This window comes from Meleagris gallopavo, chromosome 1 (genome assembly GCF_000146605.3).
Source record: "Meleagris gallopavo isolate NT-WF06-2002-E0010 breed Aviagen turkey brand Nicholas breeding stock chromosome 1, Turkey_5.1, whole genome shotgun sequence".
Lineage (NCBI taxonomy): Eukaryota > Metazoa > Chordata > Aves > Galliformes > Phasianidae > Meleagris > Meleagris gallopavo.
This window is the reverse complement of record NC_015011.2, coordinates 142,744,430-142,770,095: the sequence shown is the minus strand read 5'-3', so window position 1 is coordinate 142,770,095 and position 25,666 is coordinate 142,744,430. Positions and strand designations below refer to the sequence as shown.

General features: G+C 39.7%; 2 protein-coding genes across 2 annotated transcripts in view; one reads left to right on the top strand and one right to left on the bottom strand.

Annotated features, from left to right (window-relative positions):
* Positions 1-332: 332 nt before the first annotated feature.
* CLDN10 (claudin 10) lies at positions 333-6,896 on the top strand. Its single transcript, XM_010728670.3, has 4 exons — positions 333-610; positions 758-839; positions 5,731-5,838; positions 6,521-6,896. Exons 1-4 carry the CDS (start codon positions 475-477, stop codon positions 6,633-6,635), a joined length of 441 nt encoding a protein of 146 aa, XP_010726972.1. The 5' UTR covers positions 333-474; the 3' UTR covers positions 6,636-6,896.
* A 2,874-nt stretch (positions 6,897-9,770) lies between these two features.
* The window catches only part of DZIP1 (DAZ interacting zinc finger protein 1), a 36,548-nt gene continuing 20,652 nt past the window's right edge, over positions 9,771-25,666 (bottom strand). The window contains exons 11-19 of the mRNA XM_010728680.2: positions 22,272-22,331; positions 19,069-19,214; positions 18,547-18,742; positions 18,006-18,135; positions 17,749-17,793; positions 16,586-16,788; positions 14,364-14,494; positions 11,379-11,550; positions 9,771-10,712 (exon numbers count right to left, since the gene is read on the bottom strand). Coding sequence (XP_010726982.1) covers positions 10,630-10,712; positions 11,379-11,550; positions 14,364-14,494; positions 16,586-16,788; positions 17,749-17,793; positions 18,006-18,135; positions 18,547-18,742; positions 19,069-19,214; positions 22,272-22,331 — 1,166 coding nt within the window. The 3' untranslated portion in view covers positions 9,771-10,629. The remainder of the gene's footprint in view (positions 10,713-11,378; positions 11,551-14,363; positions 14,495-16,585; positions 16,789-17,748; positions 17,794-18,005; positions 18,136-18,546; positions 18,743-19,068; positions 19,215-22,271; positions 22,332-25,666) is intronic.

Genomic DNA, 25,666 nt, shown 5'->3' with positions numbered 1-25,666 from the left:
TGGCTGATCCAAATGAGATCAGAGTGGCATATCCAGCCAGGCTCACCAGCCTGCTGCCACCCCTATTGCATCTATGGCACATGCACATACAAGACTTCATGTGCTCTGAGAAGATCTGCAGCCTGTGACAGGCACTGTGCTCTTCAAAACCAAGCAGTCCAGCCTCTTGCAGATGCTGTGCTCAGTGCCACAGGATTATTTCTTCCAGCTCTGATTGCCATAGTATGTTTCTTATGTGCAGGGCTCACATGGTGATGCCCACTGGAGGACATTATCATGCCATCACCTAGAAGAACATGCTCAGTAATCAGATGGCATTACTCCAGCCAAGGTTTGATTCTGTTTGAAATAACTAATTAATGCCTGTTGCTGTGTGTGGTGAGGCAAGCTGTAGTGAAACCCGGTGTGGTCCATGCCCTCACATGAGTCTTACCCCTTCTCATTGCAGGTTACATCCAGGCCTGCAGAGGACTGATGATCTCCGCTGTCTGTCTGGGTTTCTTTGGTTCTATTTCTGGACTGGTTGGGATGAAGTGCACAAAAATCGGCGGCTCTGATAAAAATAAAGCAAGAATAGCTTGTTTAGCTGGACTGATTTTCATACTGTGTGGTAAATATACCTTACTTCTCTAAGTTTGTGTCTTTGGAGTCATACCAGAGCTTTGCACACACAGTTCTACGTCACTTCATTGACTTCAGGGTCAGGCCCAAAGCTTCTCTGCCCGTTCCACTGAATGGTTTGTCTTATGCTTTTCAGGGCTGTGCTCCATGACTGGTTGTTCCCTGTATGCACACAGGATTACGTCTGAGTTCTTTGATCCTTCTTTTGTTGCACAAAAGTAAGTACTTTCCTATACTCATAAATCTTTCAAAAAAAGTATACCTTAAATTTTGTGCTGCACGCCAGAACCCATTTATACAGAAAGCAAATGTTTCTCCTGTTGAGCAGAAAGGGAAAGTGGGATGCAGTTTATTTGATCATATTTTCCAACTGCAGTATCTGTGCTGAAATGTAATGAGCTAACACCTCTCTGTAGAATGATGAGCCTGTAGTCTTTGTGGCCAGGCTTATCACAGCTTGGTGGGGCTCTGCAGCACTTGAGCACTTGTCCCAGAGCCTACTGTGCTAGTTGGAATAAGCTTAGGTTTATGCTTATCAAAGGTGCAAAAAAGGGATTTCACAAGACAGAGGCACTCATTAGGTGCATAATTTCATAGGAAAGGAAGAAAATATTTATCTACACTTTTGATAAAAGATAGTTTCCATAACAGTGTTGAGGAGTGCATGATCTTAATTCCATTTGAAGGGAATTTTTTTCTGACTTTTTGAATCTGAATATTTTCAAATCCAGATGGCTAAAATTTGGATCATAAAATCACAGAGTGGTTTGGGTTGGAAGGGACCTTAAAGCCCATCCTGTTCCAACCTCTGCTGTAGACAGGGCTGGCACCCACCAGCTCAGGCTGGCCAGGCCCCATCCATCCTGTCCTTGAGCACCTCCAGAAATGGGGCATCCACAGATTCTCTGGGCAGCTGTGCCAGTGCCTCATCACCCTCTGAGTGAAGAATTTCCTCCTAGTATTTGATCTAGATCTCCCTTTTTTTTAATTTAAAACCACTCCCCCTTGTTCTGTCGCTATCTACCTGAGTAAAAGAGTCAGACACCCTCCTGTTTATAAGCTCCCTTTAGGTACTGAAAGGCTGCAGTGAGGCCTCTCAGGGGCCTTCTTTTCTCCAGGCTGAATCATGAACCATTTCAAAACCCATAATCATACAAGACTAATGTCCATACTTTGACTATACTTTATGTAACTGAACATAAAGAAAGAACTTGTGTTTATTGAACAGCGGAATCCTTACCAGAAATAGTCATCCATAACGACTCTCCTTAGAGCTGTGAATGCTTAGAACTTTCAAAGGCAGCAATTCATTCATGAATGTTTGAATTTTGGAAGCGTGTTTTATCCACCAAGTTTGAAAACATTGGCTGTAAATTAAGAGCATCTTAGGCTTTCACACTGTGGTTTCTTATGTAATGTAAACTGATCTTTAAAGAGAAGATTTTCAAAACTTTATGTTGACTCCAGAATGTGTCAATCACTGGATATAAATTTCCTTGAGATCCAAGTAATGTATCCTGAGCCTCTCCCTTACTTTTTGATGGAAAGAAGGCAGTTTAACTGGCTAAATACCTTTAGTTGGAATCACATTTGCAGCAGGGCTGACGCTGCTTCTCTTCTCTTGATACTTTCCTCCATAATTCTGCTATAGTTTCAGCTTATTTGATACGTTAAGGACAGGATCCAAAGGCCACCAAAAGCTACAAGGATGTGAGCTACTGTGAAGAAAATGGAGTCTGGCTATGCAGCCACAAGTTAATTATTCATCAGGCTTACTGTTTTCAGTGAAAAATACTTTGGCTGTTGCCAGAATTCCCTTTCCTTCATTGTGTTCCCGTACAGTTTGGTTGGGAAAAAAACAGGCAGACCTCATGGCAGAGTTTTACTGTGAATAAATGAGAAAATAAAGGTCATAAATAATCTTTTGCAGAAATTACATTTTTTCCTGAAAGAAATAGCGTAGCACAACTGCCAGCACACATAATTGCAACTACAAAGAAAACAATGGAGAGGGAGAGGGAAATTGTAATTGGACTTGCACATGGTGTGCGTGCGGTGTAGCTCATGCAGTGATCTTATGTCAGATTAAGATAAAGGTAGCATTTGACTCCTTTCTCTCTAAATCAATATAAAATATATAGGAGCAATTTATTTTGCTGCCTTCTGGGAACTCTTACTTTGATGTACCTTGCAGAAGCATTGAATATGCCTTGCTAGCATACTGTAGGAATTTGGCTGTCATCTTCACTGAGAGAGGTTGCCGCACTGGTTTCAGCTGTTCGCTGCTTGCTGCGCATTTTCATCTGTAGTTATTCTGGTGGTGTCCAAGAGAGGCTCGAGATACTGTTAGTGGAAAATGAATGACATGGGATGTTTAGCATCCTTTTAGCTGTCTTTGGATGGCAAAGAGGTGCCATGAATGCGTACATGTGCAGAAGGAATCAGAGAGCTCCCCAGAGACACTTCTGGTTTGAATTTGTGTATGGCTGAGAAATAATGGTTACTATAGGATACCCTGAAGTTAGACTTACTTAGAAAGAAGTCTTACATGGGATTTTATGTTCCAACACAATAGTTTGCATTACGGATGTAACACTGCTCCAGAAGTGTTGTTTGACTGCACACAGTAACACAGAGACTTGGTGACAGCGCAGGACACCTTGGTGCTGGATTTCATTTATCTTCAGACATGTCTAGTAGGAAAAAAAATCCGTGCATCTCTCTGATGCACTGCCTTGCTTATGTTACTTCCAGAGCTTATCTTCAGAGACTGTTTTGTCACTTTACTACTTCCAATAAAAGCTTTGCTAGCCATCATCCTTTATGTCCATTGCCACGATTTGAATTCATGATCATCGTTCTTCCGGATGAATAGGCTGAGTTTATCCAAACAAGCTGACTGACTTCCCTTTCCTGGAGAGAATCATTTCCCCTCGACCTTCTTTTCTCTGGATTGGTGGAGTTCACACAGACCCCCTTTGCACTGTCCTGCTGTCACATTGCTCTGAACCTGCTTTTCATTTTCCATAAATTGTAAGAACTAGACATTTAAAATATATATTTCCATTGGGTAGTTGTGTTGATTTGCTGGGTGGTTAGGTTTGTTCTGTACATCCCAGAGTTCACCCAGTTGGCTAATGAAGCTATAACTGATTTGCTTCATGTTCCCAACATATCTAATAACCAGGATGTTTTCTTTACTGATATTAATACTTACTTTTGTCTCAGGAATTCTGCCTCTTTGGATTATAGTAAAATATCTGCTCCCAACCTGGGTAAGTGTCGCTGGAGGTAGTTGTAGTAGGTGGGGGCTGTGTGAGGCCACAGACTTTGGAGTGTGGCTACTTTGAGTCTTACAGGCAAGAAGCATAAGAACAGAAGACTTCCTTTAAGGGTTTTAATGATAAAGAGAGAAGGAAAAAATAAGGAATAGAGAAATTTCTTCTCCCCTTATTAGTATTTTTTTTCAAGAGGCATCAAAGTACAGGATGTTTTTAATCCAATCTATATTGGATTTTGGAAGGTGGGGTAGGATTGACTTCTTGGCTACTAAAAAAACCTGGAAAACTGGATTAGATAAAAACCAGGGAGCCATACACAGGTTGATATGCAATTGAAAATTCCTTGTAAGCACCAGTGTATATCAAAAAGTCTTTTATCTGCGTGAAGATGTGAAGGAAGGACCAATTAGGCCAGCTCTGCCACTCATTAACATGGCATAAGGCCATCACTCAAGAAAAGTCTATACATGCCAACTGCTTATGCATGCCACAATAAATGTTGCTTAGAAAGTACAAACAGTCCCAAGACCAAAGGCTGGATTCCATGCCTTCACTTCCCGACTGTTATGAAAAAGGTAGACCACCTTTTTCTACCCAATTAAACCCAATTTAATCTTGATCTCTGTCCAACTGAGGAGCTGCAAGAGGGAAAGTGGCAATTGGTTATCTTGTATGACTCACATGAGCCCCAGGACAATAGTTTATGCTGAAAATGAAGTAGTGTTTCCCATGTTTTAGGCAAATGGTCTGGCTGTGGAGTTGTTACAGCAGCAGCCTTCCTGGGTCTGGGTCCAACTGTGCCCTCTAGCACCCATTGCTTTGTGCTGGCTTCTGAGGGGTGCCCAGCTGCACACCATGCACCGCGCTGTGCACGGAGGCATCCTCACATGGGGCTCACACTGTGCCGCTTCCCATTTGTGCTCATCGCTTTGATCCACCTCTGTTGGAGCACACTGAAAAAGGCACTCGAGGCTGTGATTCAGCAGGCGTACTTTGGAGTCGAGTGCATATTTCTTGCGTGCTGACTGTAATGAGATCCTGGATGATGAACTCTGATGCAGATATCTGCTTTCAATCAGAGAACTCCCAGACCTTGAACAGACAGAAATCTGCTCAGTCGTCTGAAAACTGTAGCACGGGGGTGGAATAATTTGGATTAAAACTGTACGTAGTAGGGGAGTCAATGTCCCTGGAGATATTCAAGAACTGTGTGGATGTCGCACTGAGGGACGTGCTTAGTGGGCATGGTGGGGATGTGTTGATGGTCAGACTGGATGACCTTAGAAGTCTTTTTCAACCTCAGTGATTCTAGGAATCCATGATTGCACCTGCCTATTATATGTATGTATACAACATCATGTATACTCAGTCCAGGGCATGTATGTGGAGAGGGAGAAATGCTGAGAGCTGGAGGGGAGTGTTAATCAGAGCTGTAGGCAATTGCTCAAGTCATGAGGCTGAACAGCCTCAGAGGATGACTCACTGGAAGCTGCAGTCAGGACTGGGAGACAGTGGGAACAAACCTGCATTGTTTCAAGGAGATGGGAGCCATACAATATAAAAAGGGGCCAAAGAATCAGAGCCCCTCAGCCATCAGTCTTGAAGAGAGCTGGGGGGTGAGGCGACCCAGCTGGCTGCAGCAGTGTGCCACATCTGCCTCGTGTATGGGGGAAATAATAGAAAGAATCTAGCTGAGCATCACAGCTGCTGACTTTGCATGAAGAATGTCAATTGAAAAAATATGTATGAAGAAAAAAAATCAGTTTTTCTACTCTGAAAAAGAATGTTAAATTAATTCTTTGTTAAACGCATTTATTAATTCCTGTAGGTATGAATTAGGAGCAGCTTTATTCATTGGATGGGCTGGAGCTTCACTCTGCATCATTGGTGGCAGTATATTCTGCTTCTCAATAGCTGAGAACAGTAAATCTCCAAGGTAAAACCCAAGTTGCACTTACTGAAATAAATCAATATAGCACCTTTGTACCTGCTGTGTGTATGCAGTTTGATTACTTATCAGAAACACTTTGCTGTGAGGTCAGAAAAGGATTGTGTGCTTGAAAGAAAATAATGGGATTCTAGGATAATTTTCTTTCCATCATTCATGTAATTAATGTAATTAAGAAAAGCCAGTTTCTCAGTACAAATACTGGTATTATAAATACCTGATACTTTTGCTACAGCCAAAAAGAATTTGTGCACAGATGGAGGAGGAGTGTTCGGGGGCCCTTACGTGAATTGACAAGTTTCTTTAATCCCAAATCGTCAGATAAAAAGGGAATGAGCTGGAGAAGAGGGGTGGTAGTAAAGAGGCACAGCTGGAGGAGTTACTGCACACTTAATGTCTGCTACAGCCTCAGTATTTCATCTGATCTGGCACCAGTTAACTTGGCTGTGAATGAGGAATATCAGTTTGTATGAAGGAGAATTACAGGGAAACGCTGGAGGGGAAACTGAATGAGAGCACACGGGGGAGGGAGGTGTCCCCTGCCTCCAGCAGGAGGAGCTTCACATTGCCATACCTTTATTCTAGCCTTACAGCACTACAGTGCTTGGGTAAGAAAGATGTTACCAGTCTGTGAGATGACTGTAAATGGCCGATTCTCTTCTCTTTGCAGGAGAGCGTATGCATATAATGGAGCCGCATCTGTGATGTCGTCTCGTACAAAGATTCACAACAGTGTCCCAGACCAAACCTCACCAAAGCACTTTGACAAGAACGCTTATGTTTAAGTGTACTTTTCTAAGATACAAAGCCAGTTTTAAAAATGAGTTTGTATGTTTCATTCAGGGTGATTTCCCCCCCCACCTCCCCCAAAACACAATGGAATTACCACTAAGACAATGAATTTGTAAGGTATTATCTTGCAGCTTTTTCCACGTTGATGTAAATTTTATTATATTTTAAGATTGATGTTTGTATTATGAAGTTTATACCTGCAAATCACGCGTTGATGCTGCTTTCTAAAAAAAAATAAAGAAGGTATTTACAGATGCAGTCTGTCGGTTGCTTTGGGAATAGCATTGCATGCACTGTGTTTACTGTTGTGCATCACTGCAGCTGATTCTCAGATGGGTTCAGCGCAGGACAAAACGGTCATATTCTGTGCAGGTTAATATGTAAAATGTCTCACCACTGATCAGCAGTGACGTTGGAATTGCAGAGGACATTGTAACTCCGTTGCCAGGCAATGGCAGTCAATGGGAATATGCAGGCCCTTATCTCCTTACAATATTGCCAGGAGTGTGAGAAAGTAAAAGTCACTTCAGTGCCACAGGAATAAGAGAAAGAGCATGGGTAAAGTGGAAATATGTAGATAATCTGGGGAGCAGCACAGTCTAATCAGGTACTAAGGAGAGTCAGGGCACGATGTTACAGAAACAGTTACTGGAAAGGGACTCACAGAGCACGAGATGAATGCACACGTGATGGTGACCACAAGTGAATGGTGGGGAGAAAAAAGGAGAGAAGCTGCAGCCTTTGGGGCATTCTTTGGGACAGGCAAGACAAGCCTCAGAGCCTCCTACACACTGAGCTTATTCCAACCCTCTGGACTCCATCCGGCTGGTGGCATGTCACTTACATTCCCCTCTTCTAGAATCAGAATCACAGAATATCCTGAGCTGGAAGAGACCATAAGATCATTGATTCCAGCTCCAGCCTTCACACACGATCGCCCAAAATCCAAACCCTATATCTGAGAATGGCATCCAAATTCTTCCATGAACTCCAGCACCTGGAACCGTGCCCACAGCCCTGTGCCCACCGCCCTCTGGTGCAGACCCTGTCCCTAACTGCCAGCTGTCCCTCCCCTGACTGCTCCATGCCGTTCCCTCGGGCCCTGTCGCTGTCACACAGAGCAGAGCTCAGCGCTGCCCCTCCACTCCCTGTGAGGAGCTGCAGCCACCATCAGGCCTCTCCTCAGCTCCTCTGCTCTGCGCTGAGCACACCCAAGAACTTCCTCATGCAACTTGTCCTCCAGACCCTTCTTTGTTGCCCTCCTTTGGGTGCTCTCTAATAGCTTTATATCCTTACATTGCGGCCCCAAAGCTGGACGCAGTGCTGGAGGTGAGGTCACACAGCACAGAGCGGTACAAACCCCTCCCCTCCCCTCACCCAGTGGCAGTGCTGGGGCCTGATGCACCCCAGGGTACTGTTGGCCCTTTGGGCTGCCAGGACACACTGCTGGCTTATGTTCTACTTGCTCAATCAGAATCCCAAGGCCTCTTTCTGCTTGGTTGCTCTGTAGCCTATCGTCCTCCATTCTATACGTGTACTCAGCGTTGCCCCTCTCCCAGGTGCAGAACCCAGCACTGGTCTTGTTAAACTACTCCCAGTTGGTGATTGCTCAGCTCTCTTAACTCTCAAGATCTCTCTGCAAGGCCTCTCTACCCTTGAGGGAGTTAACACCTCCTCCCAACTTAGTGTTGCCCACAAACTTAGTATGCCTTCAAGTCCTGCAACCAAGTCATTTATAAAAACATCGGAGAACTGGCCCTAAGATCAAGCCTTTAGGGAACCACACCAGTGACTGCCCACCAGCCTGATGCTACTGCATGTAGTGCAACTCTTTGAGCCCAACCCATCAGGTAATTCTTCACCCATCATTTGATGTATTTGTCTAGCTGCATACTGAGCATTTTGTCCAGAAGGACACTTTGAAAAACATTATTGAAAACCTTGCTGAAATACAAAAATATGACATCAACTGACTTCCCTTGGTCAACTACGTGGGCAACCTGGTCATAAAAGGATATTAAATTCATTAAACAGAACTTTCTCCCCCTGAACTCATTGGCTGTGACCAATGACAGCACTGTCTTTTCAGATGTTTTTCAACGGCTACTAGAGTAATCTCCATAAATTTGCCAGGCATCAAAGTGAGACTGACATTACCAATGTCTTCCTTCTTGCCATTCTTGAAAACTGAGACAATGTTTGCCAGTTTCTACTCCACAGAGACCTCTGTACATTTCCAGCCGTTGAAAAAGAACTGAGAGATCTTGCAATGACATCAGCTTTTTGAGTACCCTGGCATAAATCCCATTAGATTCCATATACCTATATGGCTCCAACTGCAGAAGCAAATCTCATTCAAGTTCAGGATTAGCTGGGAGTTTGTTATTACCTACCTTTGAGCTCTGGGGATCCCAGAACCCATCATCAGTATCGAAGACAGAGGCAAAGGAGGCATTAAATGTCTCTGCTTTGCCAACAACCCGTACTTGTGAGGTAACCACCCTCACCAAGTAACAGAGAAATGTGACCTCTGGTTCTCCATCATTAATGTATATAAAAAGCCCTTTTGTTTGTGTCCCACAGTTCTGGCCAGATTCAACTCCCATTGAGCTATGGCCACATAAATTTTCTCTCTACAACAGCAAACAACACCTCTATAGTCCTTCCACGTTGCCTGACCTGACTTCCAGTGGCCATACCTTTTCTTTTTCTACCTAATATAGATCTCTGCTCAGCCAAGCCAGCCTTATTTGCAGAGTGGCTGCAAATAATCAGGTTAAGAAATTGAAGGAAGAACAAGAATGCAATACCAGGTGGCTTGCACTGGGAATGAAATTCCTGAAGTGCTGTCCAAATAAAGCCTAGAGTACTAAACAGAACCATTTTGGATAAGCCTGTTTATAGCAGTTCAAAAATTCAACTCATCTGTTTTCTGTGCCTGTCTATACGAGATGTCATGAGTGTCGAGATAACATTTATACAATGATTCAATAAATAAGATCAGAGATTATAAATCTCTGTTTCTAGACTGAGATGCTAAAATTAGGCAGAAACTCAGTTCTGCCATGAGGTTTGAACCAGATGACCTTTTGGAATTTCACTGCCATGGCTATTTGAGGACAAAGATGTAAAAACAAACAGTAGATAGTCCAATTTATTAATGGCACAGCAATACAGAAAATTTTGTATCTGACATCACCTAAAATACAGTGGAATTACAAAGTCATTCATGGCTCTTTTTATTTTGCCTTATTTTTGAATTTAAGTCAAAACCTCACTGTGTCTTTTCAAGAAAGTGGGCACACAACAAATATGGATGTACGCGCTCAATTAAAGGTCATTATTTTCTCTTACAACAGATTAAAATGTTTTTTTTCCTTTTATTTTCTTTCTTGCTTTTATGTTAACTAAGAGTTAATTCTTATATGGGTGGAAAGGCTAGCTTCACAAAATAGGAGGCATTTAGTAATAACTTTTATTTATGAGGCCTTTTTTTCCCCTTTGGCATTTATTGTAAACCATGTTAGAAACTTAACATTTAATACATGGAAACAGTCTACTTAAAATGCTCACCATTTTCTATAAAGTTTATGATAAAATACAAGAAAATATGCATTTAAAAAAATCTTACAAAGTAATACTCTGCAGTAAATTCTGTTCACTGGTGAACAGGTTTTCTTCTAAGACCAGGTTTGGTCTTTAAAGTAAAGATTAGAGGCAAAATCTTCACCTCAGTGAAATCAAGGATTTTCACCACTGACTTCACAGGGAAGAACAATTTTCTCAGTTTCCAAATACTGATGGCTAGCGATGTGCATATGAAAATTCTTTGTACAAACTCAGGACTGAAAGAAACAAGAGCTCTGTAAACAGTATTCATTGTTGTCACTTGAACAGCATGAGAAATGAGCAGGAAACACCTGATGATTTCAATTATGTTTTCAAACTCAATCCAAAAAGCAGTGCCTCCCATCAGGAATATAACTATTATATATCTGAAGAATCACTCCAATCTGTTACGGTGACTAAGCTGCTTTTTAATGTGCTTGTATTATCAGCTTCACGAGGACCTGTAAAAATAACAGAAAAAAAAAAAAACCAAAAAAAACATCAGTACTACCTGGAGGCATTTTTAATATACATTTATGTGTCTATAAGAATCATGCTATGTGAGCAAATATCTGTGGACTTCATGAAGTCCACAACCTCAGCCACTGAGGAAATTATAAATGTTGATAATACGTAGACTCTTTCTGCCATAGAATACGATGCACAGTACAAACACTCAATGCCAACATTACAGTTCATGTTGTTTTTAAAGGGAAAAGTCAGTATGCAGTTTTAGCATTTAAGAATGTTGAAATGATGGAGCTAGAAGCTGCTGTGTGAGATTGAAGCTGTTTCCTTACCACTGGTTCAAATAATATCACAGCCCAGCAGAACACTTGGAAAAGTACCCTGAGTGAACCTCACAGCTGATTATCATTCTCAAGACCTCCCTATAGCAGAGGATTGGAACTAGGTGATCTGAAAGGTCCCTTCCAACCCATTCCATGATTCTATGTGTTTTAAAATTCCATGCTTAAGTTTGTTGACAGCTTATATATAAATACCACACGTTTTTTTCCTGTAATTCAGTATATGATATTTTACAAAGTATAATATGCTATACTTACGTTTTCCTCTAGGTGTGTCAGGCACTTAAGATTTATAACGTAAAAGAATGACTGTATTACCTTCCTGTTTTGGTACAGTCTTCTTTGGGAGACCCCACGCATGTACAACAGATGCAGCATTTGACTCATTTTTCTGAGCTGTTGATGCCTTCTGACCACTATTATCTTTCATCAACAAATAGTCTTCTTCTATAGATGATATATCCCAGTCATCTTCATCTACTTCTGTGAACTGATGGAGATAAAATGCGCATTTTTTTCTCCCTTTCTCATCAAGATCAGGTTCTCCAAGTAGGTGTTGAAGAAAAATACACTGGTTGCCCAGGCTTCGTGACATCTAGCACCATAATTTTAACTTCCACATATTTCAGTAACATATATACATACATTATGTACACATATTAAAAGGGTTTTTTTCTTCTGGAAAATTGCTATTCCAATGAGATGGAAAATCCTTTAAACTTAGAATGAATACTGCTTACACAGAAATAGAGACACTATGATACAATGCAAGGTTGTAGTTTAGTTTGCTATATAAGCTTTCCGTACTGACACTAAAGAAGTAATGCTGTGATAAAGGCCATTTCAATTTAAAACTCATTTATTTAAAGGGAAAGTAAAAGAATAAAATATAAAAACATGGTGGTCAAAGTTGAAATATGTATTCCTCCTAAGACTGACTATCAGTACGTACAAGTATGATTACTTCAATTAAATGATGGATTTGCATATCGAGTTCACAAAACGGCTGTCAAATCAAACAGATAAAAAAAGGGCATGGACTTGCTGCCTTTATTTCATCGGCCTGAGAACTAAATATCTTAATCCACCTTTTGAAAGAAGAGCTACAGCATTTCCCTCTTTGCCAGTCAGTGCTGGTTCAATGGAATCTAGCCATTATTACAGAGCTTACCCATAGTACGATAAAGATCATTTCTCACAGAGTTAAAGCCTTATTTCACTACAGTCTCTGAATGTTACAATAAAATACAGAAGCTTCCGCTGCACAGAAGAAAGGTTCCAATATTATCAGGAAACAATCTAAGTTACGTACATACTGGAGAGAAATCCACAAATATGAACACATAGTGTGTTTTGAAAGAAGAAACTGGAGTAATGCTGGCTTTTTTTGCAACATAATTTTTTACATTCATAACTGTTGCAAACAGCTTTTCAGAAGCTGACAGATCTGTGTGCTGTGCTGTGTTATTAACATACCAGGATTCAACATTTTGCTATTTCAAATTATCTGCATTTAGAGGGTGTGGCAGTGAGAAAGTCAGAGTCACATATACTCAAAAAAGCGTTTCCTCGTTCACTCAGTCTTAGCTGACTTTAAAGTGCAAAATACAGAGAAAACTATCAATTTCAAACACAATTCAGTACTGATCAAGTGTAAAATAAATGGTCCCAGTCAAAATTACTAGGCAATTTTTTTTAACTCAAAGACCCACATCAACAAATCCCGTAACTCATACAGTAAACTCAGATAATGCTTGTACCTCTTCAGATAAGCACAAAGTCCCTAAGATGTTCCTGAAGGATGTTCTGTAAAACATGGCCTTTGTAAAACATGACAGTGGATTAGAGAGGTGTTATAGTATGATGGGTATTGAGAATGACCATTAGCTGCTATTACTACTTAAGCCACCTTATGCTAATAAAAAACAGATCTTGAGAGAAATCATCTTATTGATGGCATTTTGCACGTATATTTTTAGGCACCTTTGAGAATCCTAAGTAAAATGCAGGAGATTACCTTGAACTTGCCTACATTTAAACGTGGAAATATTAACCTGAAGATACACACATTCCTATATAATTAGCAAAGAATACAAGGTGGGTGTGTTCTTTTGTAAAGATTCCAGAAACAAAGTAGCAATCCTTGCCCTGGGTTCATAAACTCATTTCTAACTCATTATGTCCATACCACAACATGCCACTGTATGTTCTGTTTATTTTAAATGAATTACAGCAAAATTATCTTTGCTAACATAGATTTTAAGGCTTACTTTGCTACAGCTTTTTGCTCTTGAAGCCCAAATTTCTTAATGCAGTGGCCAAACACGTATAGATCCTTATTAAACATAACATCCCCTAAATGTTACTGTGCCTGTTTTATGGTATCATATCATCCAGCTTTGCAGATAATTTGAAAATAACATTAGACCCAAAATTGCATTTTAATTGCCATGTCTGATTTGATAATTTTGATTTTGGTATGATGTGCAGCTCTCATACAGTCAACGGACAAGTTTGGGTGTCAGCAGTGGCAGCTGACAGCACCCTACCATTACAGCTACCATTAATACCATCACCCTTTTCTACAAACTGGAATAGAAGTGTCACTATCTCTGGGAGGAGTGAAAAATTTCATATTTAATTATTAGTCAGGAAGCCCTAAGATGTCAGTTTTATTATGTATAACTGGATTTTCAGTAATTATTATTTGTTTATTAACAAGTAACATACATGCATTTTCTTGAATGACAGAACTAGTATCTGGTCATCTGCTTCAATAATCTACTGCACCTGAAACTTCATTATCTGCTGCTGACTTCTGATTTGGAGCAACTTTTGTTCTTACTAAAAATTGTTCAAGTAAAGATCGATGTGCACCAAAGTGACTTGCTGATTATAAAACCTGATAGTGAGGGGAAGACTGGAGTTTTACTGAGGGATAAAGAACAAGTTATGTTAGAATTCTGATTGTGAACGCATGCCATACTCAGTGAACCAGTATTGAAGTCTAAAAAAAGTATGATTATTAACTAGATACAGAAAAACAAAATACCATACTCAAAATTACAATCTGTCCTCTCATTAAAATGCTCTTCAAAGTAGCCTATTAGATAGAGGTCTAGAATTAAAAATACTCTAAGATATTAGATTACCCAAAAAGACTATTTAGCTGTATCTCCAAAAACATCTTTGAGAATTAAGATCTTCATCAGTACAGGTTTAGCATGAAATAAATGTAACAGATCTTGCTCAATTACTTAATATTCAGTTCAATTACTTAATAATGATTATTAAAATTAATACCTTGGGTTCTTGCACCTCTTCTTTCTTAATAAATGCTTGTGCAACATCTATCCCTCCAGCTGGCCTGCTTTTATTTCCGTGGTTAGAAAGACTCTTTCCAACTTGTTCAGTCAGTTTTTGAATTACAGTTCCTACAAGTTCATAAAAAAAACATTACACTGACAATTGTGATTCAAAAGGCAGGCGTGACAACTGTTCTTGAGGCTTTACTGTAAATCTCCTGAAAATCTACAAAGTAAAAGCCTGAGAAAGACTGTTTTGGAAAAAATCATAGAATCATCATAGAATCACAAGGTTGGAAAGGACCTATAAGATCATCTACTCCAACCTTCTGCCTATTACCATTACTACCCACTAAGCTACTAAACCATATCTCACAGCACCTCATCCAGACACTCTTGAACACCATCAGGGACGGTGACTCCACCACTCCATTCCAGTGCCTGACCACTCTTCGAGAGTCTTTCTTTATGCCTAACCTAAATCTCCCCTGGTGCAACTTGTGGCCATTTCCTGTTTGTTGCCTGGGAGAAGAGGCCAAATCCCACCTCATCACAACCTTCCTTCAGGAAGTTGTAGAGTGTGATGACTCTCCCCTCAGCCTCCTCTTCTCCAGACTGAACAATCCCAGCTCCCTCAGCCTCTCCTCATAAGACTTGTGCTCCAGACCCCTCACCAGTTGTTCTTCTCTGGACACGTTCCAGGGTCTCAATGTCTTTCTTGTAGTGAGGGGCCCAAAACTGAACACAATACTCAAGACGCAGCCTCACCAGTGCTGAGTACAGGGGGATGATCACCTCCCTGCTCCTGCTGGCCACACTATTTCTAATGCTGCCAGGATGCCATTGGCCCTCTTGGCCACCTGGGCACACTGTCAACTCATGTTCAGCCGAGCATCAACCAACACCCCCAGGTCCCTTTCCTCTTCACAGTCATCCAGCCACTCAGCCCCAAGCCTGTAGCACTGCATGCGGTTATTGTGGCCAAAGTGCCATTAGCAAACTTACTGAGGGTACACTCAATCCCCTCATCTAAATCATCAATAAAGATATTAAACAAGATGGGCCCCAGTACCGACCCCTGGGAGACACTACTTGTAACGGGTCGCCAGCTGGACTTAACTCCATTAACCACTACCTGTTGGGCACAGCCCTCTAGCCAGTTCCTTACCAAAGAAGAGTATACCTGTCCAGGCCACGGGCAACCAGTTTCCCCAGGAGAATACTGTGAGAGACCATGTCAAAGGCTTTGCTGAAGACTAGGTAGACTACATCGACAGCCTTTCCCTCATTTACCAGTCTGGTCAGAAGGAGTTTAGGTAGTTAGGTAAGTAGTTAGGTAGTTAGACAAGTACAACCCGTGCTGACTGGGCCTGATCCCCTGGATAGCACCGCACACATGCCATGTGACCTCTCCCAAGATGACCTGCTCCATAACTTTCCTTGGTACCGAAGTCAGGCTGACAAGCCTGTAGCTCCCCAGATCCTCCTTACGGCCCTTCTTGTGGATGGGAGTCACATTGGCAAGCCTCCAATCCTCTGAGACCTCTCCAGACAACCAGGAATGCTGATAGATGGTGGAAAGCAGTTTGACAATCACCTCTACCAGCTTTCTCAGCTGGTAGATGAATTCATTTTAGGATGAAGCCCATTAGGTCCCATGGACTTGTGACAGTCCAGACGGAGGAACTCTCTGTCTCCACCTGAATCACTGGGGTTGTATTCTGCATTCCATCCCAGATTTCCAGATCAGGTCGTAAAGTGCCCTGAGGATAACTGATCTGCCTATTAAAGGCAGACGTAAAAAAGGCATTGAGACCTCAGCCTCTTCCTTATCCACAGTGGTCACATTCCCTTCTGCATATGGTAAAGGATGGAAATTCTCCTTGGTTCTTCTCTTACTGTTAATATATTTGTAAAAGGATTTCTTGTTCTCTTTTACTGCAGTGGCCAATCTGAATTCAAGTTTGGAGTCTCATGGAAGCACAGACTGTATCTTTCTCCGCATGCATTCACCTAGCTTGAAACTCATTTGATTTTATTTGACATCTCTAAGCACTACAGTGACATAAATACACTACCAAAAGAATAAACTGCATGCAAACACACATACACAAGAGTATCTAGTTTATTTTAGTTGTTACTTTCTAACACAGAAATAGTACCATTAAAAAAATCACGCATAGCTGTTACAACATACATATACGAAAGAAGGGAAAATACCTTTTGAGGTTTTGACAGGTGTTCCTGTTTCTTCAGTTTCACTTTCCTCTGTCCCATCCAGATCACTTTTGTCAGAAGCCACCTGAAAAGCACTGACTTTGCTGCTCGATGTTTTTGACTGCTTTTGCAACAATTCTCGTGATACGTGCAACTGTTTGACATCATCTTCATCTGCTTCTTCCTCTGAACTGAAGGGTGGAGTTCTAAACAAGAACACATAAACCTGAGCACTCGTGAGTTTCAGTGACTATGCTGACATATACATCTTTCAAATTCGTTGTATTTTCCTTTACAGTAACATGAGCATTCTCTGTATGTAGAAGAAAAACAGGAACTCCCATAAATTACAGCTATCCATAAAACCACTCAAAAAGAAATTCTGCTGCTAAGTAAACTCAAGAGGTTATTATAATATATCTCTTATATTGTGAGATCTAAGAGATCTTTTATCTCTAAGATGTGATTATTTCCGCCTATGTAACTACCTTTACAAAATCAACACACCAACATATAAAAACTCTTGCCAAGCAAACAACAATAGGCTTTCCTGTGAGAGCAAGGTCCAGGGCCATGGAATTTGCACCACAGAAGTTCTGTTATGTATTCTGTATGATGAAAATAATTTAGGAATTTTCCATAACAGTTAAGTTAATCAAGTTAGAACAACTGTTGAGTTGGTAATTAGATGTTAACAGCCAGATCCAACCTACTTCTGTCTTGATGAGTTTAGAACTGCATCACTAATGCTACCCAGAAAACAAAAGTTACAGCGCAGAAAATTACATAATAATATGCTTGAGGAGACCTGAAATATTGCACTTAATTCTGGTTATAATAAATAATAATAAATAATAATATAATAATAATAAAATAATAAAAAAATATCAACAAGCTGAAAAGATGAAGTTGAAGTCTTTAAATGCTACCTGGAGGCTAGGAAGTTATTGATTTTTGATTTGATTGTCTCTCTCTGGTTACCAATAAGGAAAACATCTGCTGAATTGAGAACATGCTGTCATTCAGAGACTATAACAACAGATTCGGATCAGGGGGGAGAGAGAGAATCCAGAAGAGTGTTTGTCATTTGAACTTCATAATAGGTCTTATGTTGCAAGCACCAATAATGCTTTCTTCAAAAATACAACAGGAAAAGAAAAACATACGTGATACTAGATGTCCTTCTGGAAGCTTCGTTTCTGATGAGCTTCCTGCATCCAAAAACAATGAAACAAATCATGTCAATGCTGACAGCCAACCAGTTAAAGTTTATATGAAAAAAAAAAGAATTATTTTCTTAATTCTTACAATATACTAGCATGAAACGTATTAGTTCCAAAAAAAAATAAATAAATAAATAAAAAATCACACCCACAGGGGATTTTTACCCAAGGTATGAGGACTAGGAGAGTAGCACTCTTACTTAGGTGTAGATGTATTCTCAGCGATGGCTGCTCTTTGTTCGGCTGGGCGGACAGCTGTCAAAGACCGTTTTACTGGTTTTTGTGGTATGGTAGATGAGGAAATTCCCATTTGATTGAACTTCTGTTTACCTACAAGTGAAGTTTTCTACCTCATTCTTAGAAGCAATGCTTGGCATCTTTAATATTAGCATCTAATTTCTTTCAAAAATTAAAGATGTCTGTATTGCAGATTATGAATTTATAGGGAAAAAAAAAAAAGTTTTTACTTTTTTCTTCAGAACAGTTCAGTTTCCATGCATCTTTTCCAATACAAGAGGTAATTTTTCTGTAATTAAATGCATCATCAACAGCACTTGGAAGGAAACAGCCTAGTTGGCTTTAACTATGTAGAATAATTAAATGAAAAATTCAGAAAGCAGCTACACATAAGCATTTCTAGACAAAACATATCTAGATTTTGTTTCTGGATAAAGCATTATGTACCATAGCAACAAAACTTAATTAAACTAAAATACACACATATATATATATAAATTTAACCTTCAGAAGGAATGTAAGGACTGGAAACACTTCTGTTAGACAATGTTGATCTCTCTCCAACCCTAAAGCTGACTTGGCGTTCAAGATACTCTCGAATTCGTTGAATGTCAGGCTCTTGCTTCAGTTTGTGCTCTCTAGCAGATTCAATGGCACGCAGGATTTTATTTAAGCGATCATTCGGGATACCACGGACACCCTAGAGAAACAAATTGCATTGTAAACACAAGGGCTATTGTTTCTTGAATTTATTACCCTAGAATTATAAACGTTCTTTAAACTTCAAATATTAAAAAGCTTGTAGAAAAATCATATAAGCTGAAAGGACTGCTAACAGGTGTGGTCATATTGTCCACAGCTGTAATTTGCTGGAAATTCCCTCAGGTTAATGAATTACACTGATTTATAACGGTCGGAAATTTAGCTCTGGATTTTCTAGGCTGAGGGTTGTGGTATAGAAATGAGAGATTATTAAAAAATGAGTCAAATGTTATCTGTCTTTTAAAGAACACAAAATAATCTCACTGCTTTGATTCCCAAGGATTCCAGTTTTTCCTCCAGGGCTTGCTCCAAAACAACTCTTAATTCTTTAGTTAAAGAAGGATCAGTCTTCAAAGCATTTATTAAATGTTGGTTACTTCTACCTGTTTTAAGATCGTCTTTCTCAATTTCTGAAATAAGAATGAAAAAAAAATGCATTTAAAAGGCATCTCAAAAAAAATCTGCACTACACAAGACAGTTAAAAACAGCACTGAGGCATGCATTTTTTATAAACACCATAGACATACAAGTCCACTTTTTGTCTCCACAGAGTCTATTCCTTTTAAAATCTGGTCAGCTCACTTGGAAACTAACTCAGCATCAAGCACTCACCATCAAAACTGCCTTATTTTTTCTTGTTGTAAAATTGCCGTAAAGATGTATGCTTGAATATTTAACCACAAAGATCTTTACTTTCCGAACTGTTCTTTGGAACTTCTGATAAAGACTGTCTTCTGATAATTAAGTCCTCTAAAATTGCTATTTCAAATGAAAGCAAGACTCTAGTAGCAATTAGAACGGGAATACGACAAACCTGTTCAGAGGAAGAGAATCAAGCAACAGTGTTGTCTCATGAAAAACACCTACTGAGTTCTTTGGAAAGTCCTAGCACTTTCAAAAATCTTGATAAAAACAAAGGCACAGTATGAGGCAAATTGTTTCACAGAATATACGACTGATACTACTTATCTTTAAAACTCCTTCAAATACAAAGTTCAGTGTCATATTTTCTACTACAGGTCAATGACACCATCATACGTACTAAAGCAGACAAAGAACTTTCTACCTCTTTCCCTTATTTTAAGTGTCAGAAAAAACATGAACTCTTACACAAGATAAAAAGAATCATAATACAGATTCTTAACCTAAATTAAAGATTGACATTTAAGTTAAGTCTGAGTATTAAAAGGTCATACAGGAGAGTAAAGAAGCAAAACACGCCCACCTAGAACCTGCCTGTGAAGTGTCTCTGCCAAGAGGGAAATTCTACCAAGTGCTACTTAGACACCAAGTGAAGCAATAATCAGTGGTTCCACAGTACCTGCTTCTGACTGGCAGCAGTCAGCACAGACTGCAAAGCATACACAGAGGCATATACAACATCACAGGAAAGCATGCTGTAAACTGAACTCCCAACTTCCCTCTCCAAAATAAAAGGTAAATCTTGGGCAGGAGCTTCTCTCTTTCCAATTTGCTTTATAGAACTGTGGAGTCTCTTGCCAGCCCAAAGACAAAGATATAACTGAAGGAATAATGCCACACCATGACTTTCAAATGTGTAGGGTTTTTTTTTTTCTTTCCAAAAGAAATGTGCCACTTTTCCTTCTACGTAAAAGGCTGTCCATTTAGTTCTCATCCAGAAGAAGAATTGAAAAAGCTTCAACATACACAAAGAATATCTAGGTTATTCTAGGATGCTTTCACTGGATCTTGGAAAGAAAGAAAAGAAATAAAGACTGAAGGAGTCCAACTACCGATGCTACAAGATCTGTACTGAAGAAGACAATATCTGGCTAAAATATTATCTGGCCTTGGGAACTTCGTGGACAACTAATTCCCCAACAGACATGGGGTTAAAAGTGATGTGGCTGGAGAGTCGAGTCCTAGAAGAGGTAAACTACTGGTGAGAGCTGAAAGGTAGAACTACTAGACTGTCCCAATCTGGAAAAGGGGCAATGAACAGTATGAAGTTCTCCCAGAAAGCCTGATGTGAGTCATCGTACATTTTAAGTGGATGGCTCCAAAGAGCTTAACAAAAATCCTGTCTTTTTCTGATGTTAATCCCCATAATAAAATAGGTCCATCTAAAATCATTTTTTATTCATAATTACTTCATAATAATATGGGTAACAGGACTATCCAGTATTATCCTAATTAATGACAATATTAGTTCTTGCAAATTAACTAACAACAAAAGCTTTTTGTCAGGAGCCAACTATTTAAGGAACTGTTTTCTTACTCATTTTTGTTTAAAAAATGAACAAACCAAAAAAGCATTAGATTGGACAGCTTTGAAGACAAGAGATCTCAAGTGTGGTCCACTGCCTCAGCTTCTCCATAATCCTGTGAAACAATCTGCCAAGTCAAGAATTTTCACTCTCTCCCTTATAAATGGCTGTCACTGCAAACAAAAAAAATCTAGGTCTAACCTTTCAGACTGCATTCTTTCTTTCTTTTGTGCTGTAGGCCATGCCTGCAGGCACAGAAGACGACAATCGATCAAAAGAGATGATGGCAAGCAAGAGAAATAGCAGAAAGAATGGCAAAAATGTAAGCAGTCCTTATTTCAGACTGGACAGAGTCACTAGGTTTTCCCTGGGGAAACCTCTTACTTAACCACAGATGTATTCAGATGACATTTTTGTTTTCAAAACAGCATTATTCCTACAACATTTAAATTCACTGACTATCAAGTTCAAAACTGAGTTTTATTTTATTATTTATTTATTTACACACAGCACAGATTATCATGCTTGGTAGTCACTTGGATTTTCATCTAAAATACTGCTAGCTCCTTCCAGCAGAACACCATGCAAAAACAAACCAACACTTCTTGATCTGACACTGTAGATGTGGCCTTGCCCAAGTTTTCCTCAAATGAAGCAGAGGACCAGCTGCCAAGTTGGCACTGGCAGCTATCAACATGTGGCAAGTCACCAACACTGAGCACAATCCTGGCTGGAGCTGTGACTGTGCAGAGATAGGCATAATGTAGATTACTTGCAAAAAGTATCTTTGGTCCGTGTATAACAGTTGGCAGTTTCAGCTTCCACCACAAACTTCCTTCCTCTATCTGAACTATTTATGTGCTTATGACAAGTATGTAAAAGAAGTGAGCATACACTGCAATAGCATCAACACCATCATATTATACCAAAGAATTTCCTAGTGAGGGGGCTATTCCTCATCAATCATTTTTGTTCTGCTTATCTCAAATGCCTTTATACATATGGAATATGCCTGCTTTAAGGAATTCCACAAAAACATATTGAACTTGGATAAGGAAAACATAATATTTACAAGCACCAATGGCAAAAAGGAAATTGACATGTACAAAGAATGTTCCCACCCAAACCAGATAAGCATACTCAAGCACAATGAAAAATACTGTACACATAAAATAATATTCACATTTTTATTTTCAAGAAAAACATGCCACTACATTTCGTTCTGAACCAACCATTACCTTTTTCCTCTTCTGAAAGCTCCTCTATGGGCTCCAGCATATGTACCAAGGGGGCCTGCTCTAATAATGAGGAAGAACAGGAACACCAGACAAACAGGACAGAAGAAGGTCAAGGTCCAGAGAGGGACAGTAAGGCAAAAAAAAAACAACAACACACTGATGTCAATTTTCCTGACTGCTTACAAACTGCTTATTAATCACAAACCCAATGCAATATGACTCTTCAAGGTCATAAGTACTGCCTTGATAGGAAATATTTGTAGAAGAGATCCTAATACAGTGGTTACTTAGAGAGTGATTCAATTGCCTAAGCTTGCTGTCCAGTATTATCTCAGATACATAAGCTTTAAGCCACCTGCAAGGGTGGCTGATAGGTCACAGAACTCTAGAAAACCCATGTCTTCTTGGAATGGTAGCCAGGTGGAATGGTTTTAGGCATATCCAAACACAAAGCCACCTGAGAGTGAATAAATGTATATTCTCATCCATCATTTTCATTTAAAATTGCATTCTTTAAATATTGCTTATGTGCATTTTGTGTCTTAGTAGTTTACAAAAGGCAGGTGAAATGGACGGATGTAGAAATCCTCTAAAAATATATGTCAAAAAAAAATCTGGTAACTCATTAATCCAGAGAATTAGTAAGCAGTGAATCCATATGTGCAAGACAACATTTTTCTATACAGAGATGTAAATCGTTGAACATTTTAAAATAAATTTTGTTGGATATTTATTATTATCTGCTTTAAGGAAATCATGAAACATCTTCTGTCGAAAAAAGGCTTCCTAAAAACACTGAAGTTATTATTCTGTAGGCTATCAAGAGTAACTGCTTTTACACAAGTGAAGTCAGAGGACAGTTTATTTACCATATTTAAGAGATGGATGAGAATGCTTTCACATCAATTAATAAAAAAATAAGTTCTTAAAAACTTAATATTTGCCTTTCATAAATAAAGGAATTGCAATAAAAACTAAAACTTGAGTTTCTTCTAGGTTTATCACAAAAACAGAAATGTGCAAGCAATACTTTCAGCATTCAGCTACTGGCAGTACAAGGGAAAAGCATTGGCCAGTATTTTGGGTCAGCAAACATTTGCCTCAGCTTTCACAGGAATCCTCTGGCACTCTAAGTGCCATGCTGTACTGGAGGAAGGGGAAGAAGTGACATTATTGCAAAGATGTCTGTCCCTCAGCACGTCCTGTACGATAGGGTGCAAGTATTAATGGTCTGAGATGGGTTATCACAGTGAATTGAGCACTTGGAGCTAAATGATGCAATCTCCCATTTCCAATAGTCCCCATCTGAACTGGGACTAAAGAGTGTGCTGTAATCCCTCCTTGTACGGTGGCTGCTCTCTCTATGCTTTCTTTACTTGCAGTTATGTTCTTGGAAGAGCCTCTCAAGGTTACAAGACTTGAGATTTTCTCCAATACAATTAGAACTATATAAAAAGTTCTAAAAATGTTTCTCACATCCATCATAAGATGCTAAAAAGATGTTCATGTCAGCACCCTTTAGGGAAACACTTAAACTCAGAGATAGAGAGATTGACAAATCGGCTTCCAATCTTTTGTCTCTAAGGCTTCAAATTTAAGAGCAGCCAGAGCATTACTGGGTATTCCAATATGATTCTCCAAATTACTGAACTCCCAAAGCTGTTCACGATGCACTGCTGCCCTATACCAACTTGCATCCAAAGCAATGACTCCATTTGGGATGACAGAGACTGAAGCACAGATGAGTGATGCCCTGGTGCAATTTAATTCTATTGCATAGGCATAGGTCCCAGCATTTTTGTTGGCTGGACCTACTACACAGCCAGTTGCTACATAATTGGATTTAATCTACAGTCATTTCACCTATACTTTACTTGGATGCAATCTACTTAAAGGTGATGACTCATCTCACCACAGCCCTTGCTGGGTAACTTAATTTTGAAGAAAAAGCCCAGTTCCCAGAATTCAGAATTGAAAGTAATCTGGAAAAAAGGTGCATGTGTATCTCCCTCAGTATACTAGAAACAGAAGTTAAAACCAGTAAAATAAGAAATGGAAAAGCAAAACCAAACAAGCATCACCACTGTGGAAAATATGTGAATAATGTGTGCTGCATGATGACAGGAGATCAAATCCTAACACATGGAGTGGAACATTTGGAAACTTCAACTTCTCCAGTGTAAGTGGGCCTTTCTTTCAATGTACTGTACACGTATTCTGTGTGATATTTACCAAACATCATATTGAGAAAAAGCAGCTTCATTCACCACTCCTGTAGTTTACAGAAAGAGAGGTGTAGAGATGACTCCCTAAGGAACTGCACTCCTGAAGTTTACCAGAAGATTTTCGTCTTCTAGCAGTCTGATCAGACCTCTTAGCTCTTAGCTAATGAGCAGCACCTAACTATTAGCAAGCCTACTATTAGCAATCACTTAAGTACCAGGGTACTGGTAGAACTGGAGATTATATCAGTCTCGCAGTTCAGATGTATCCTCAATTATACTTCGTTCACTGACACCATTTGAACCCTGACTCTCAGATCCACCCCTTTCTCAGTTATAAAACAGATAAATATCAACTTCATTCTTAAACCTATTCAGGCAGGCTCTGCTGCTGCTACGTAGCTTAATTGTTCCATCTCAACTCAACCGTAACTCTCTTTTGCTGATCAACATCTGCCTAAGCCTAATTCTAACCCATGCCCAGTGACCCCTGTAAAACCTATGCTCAGCAAAAACCAGGTGTCCCTGGGTGAATTCAGCCTTTTGCAGACCCTGCTGTAAATCTTTTTTTTCTTCTGGCCTTTACCACTGTAACTCCAAACCTAATTCTATTTGGTACTCTCTAGCAGTCCCACACCTGACCCTAACCAAATGGCTCACATTGACGTTGTTGCTAAATCCTCCACCTAGCCTATAGAGCAAATTCTAGGCACGTCTTCACTGCTTGTCAGCAGTCAACAGCAGCTTTAAACATAACCCTAGCTTTATCACCAGGTTCAGACTTGAACCAAACTAAACAGTAGCTGCCAACACCAGTCTTTCTGCAAACTGGTTGTAGTCATATCACTGACTGCTGCTGGCCTGAACCCAGCCATATTAATACTAATTTTCATTAGGCCAGCAGCCTTAAGATGACCTCCACAATGATGAGAATATTTTTGTGTATCTGTCAGACTACGTCTTCTGCCAGCTGATATGTGTGGAGAGATAACTGCGTCTGGAATACTTTGATTAATCATTAAATTTCTGTTTTAAGTAATACTTGATGACAATTTCTATACAGGAAGAATAGGAAAATGTAATAACAATAGTGAAGAATTCAGCCCATGTGTGTTTTTACCTAAGGAAAAAAAAAAACAACAAAAAAACCCTCACAATATTCCAATAGTACTA

Bases quoted from the DNA above. Each gene is read 5' to 3' on its own strand.
- CLDN10 (XM_010728670.3), top strand. From the start codon at position 475: ATGATCTCCGCTGTCTGTCTGGGTTTCTTTGGTTCTATTTCTGGACTG. The intron at 611-757 runs GTAAATATACCT...TATGCTTTTCAG, and splicing joins ACTGATTTTCATACTGTGTG to GGCTGTGCTCCATGACTGGT. The intron at 5,839-6,520 runs GTAAAACCCAAG...TTCTCTTTGCAG, and splicing joins GAGAACAGTAAATCTCCAAG to GAGAGCGTATGCATATAATG.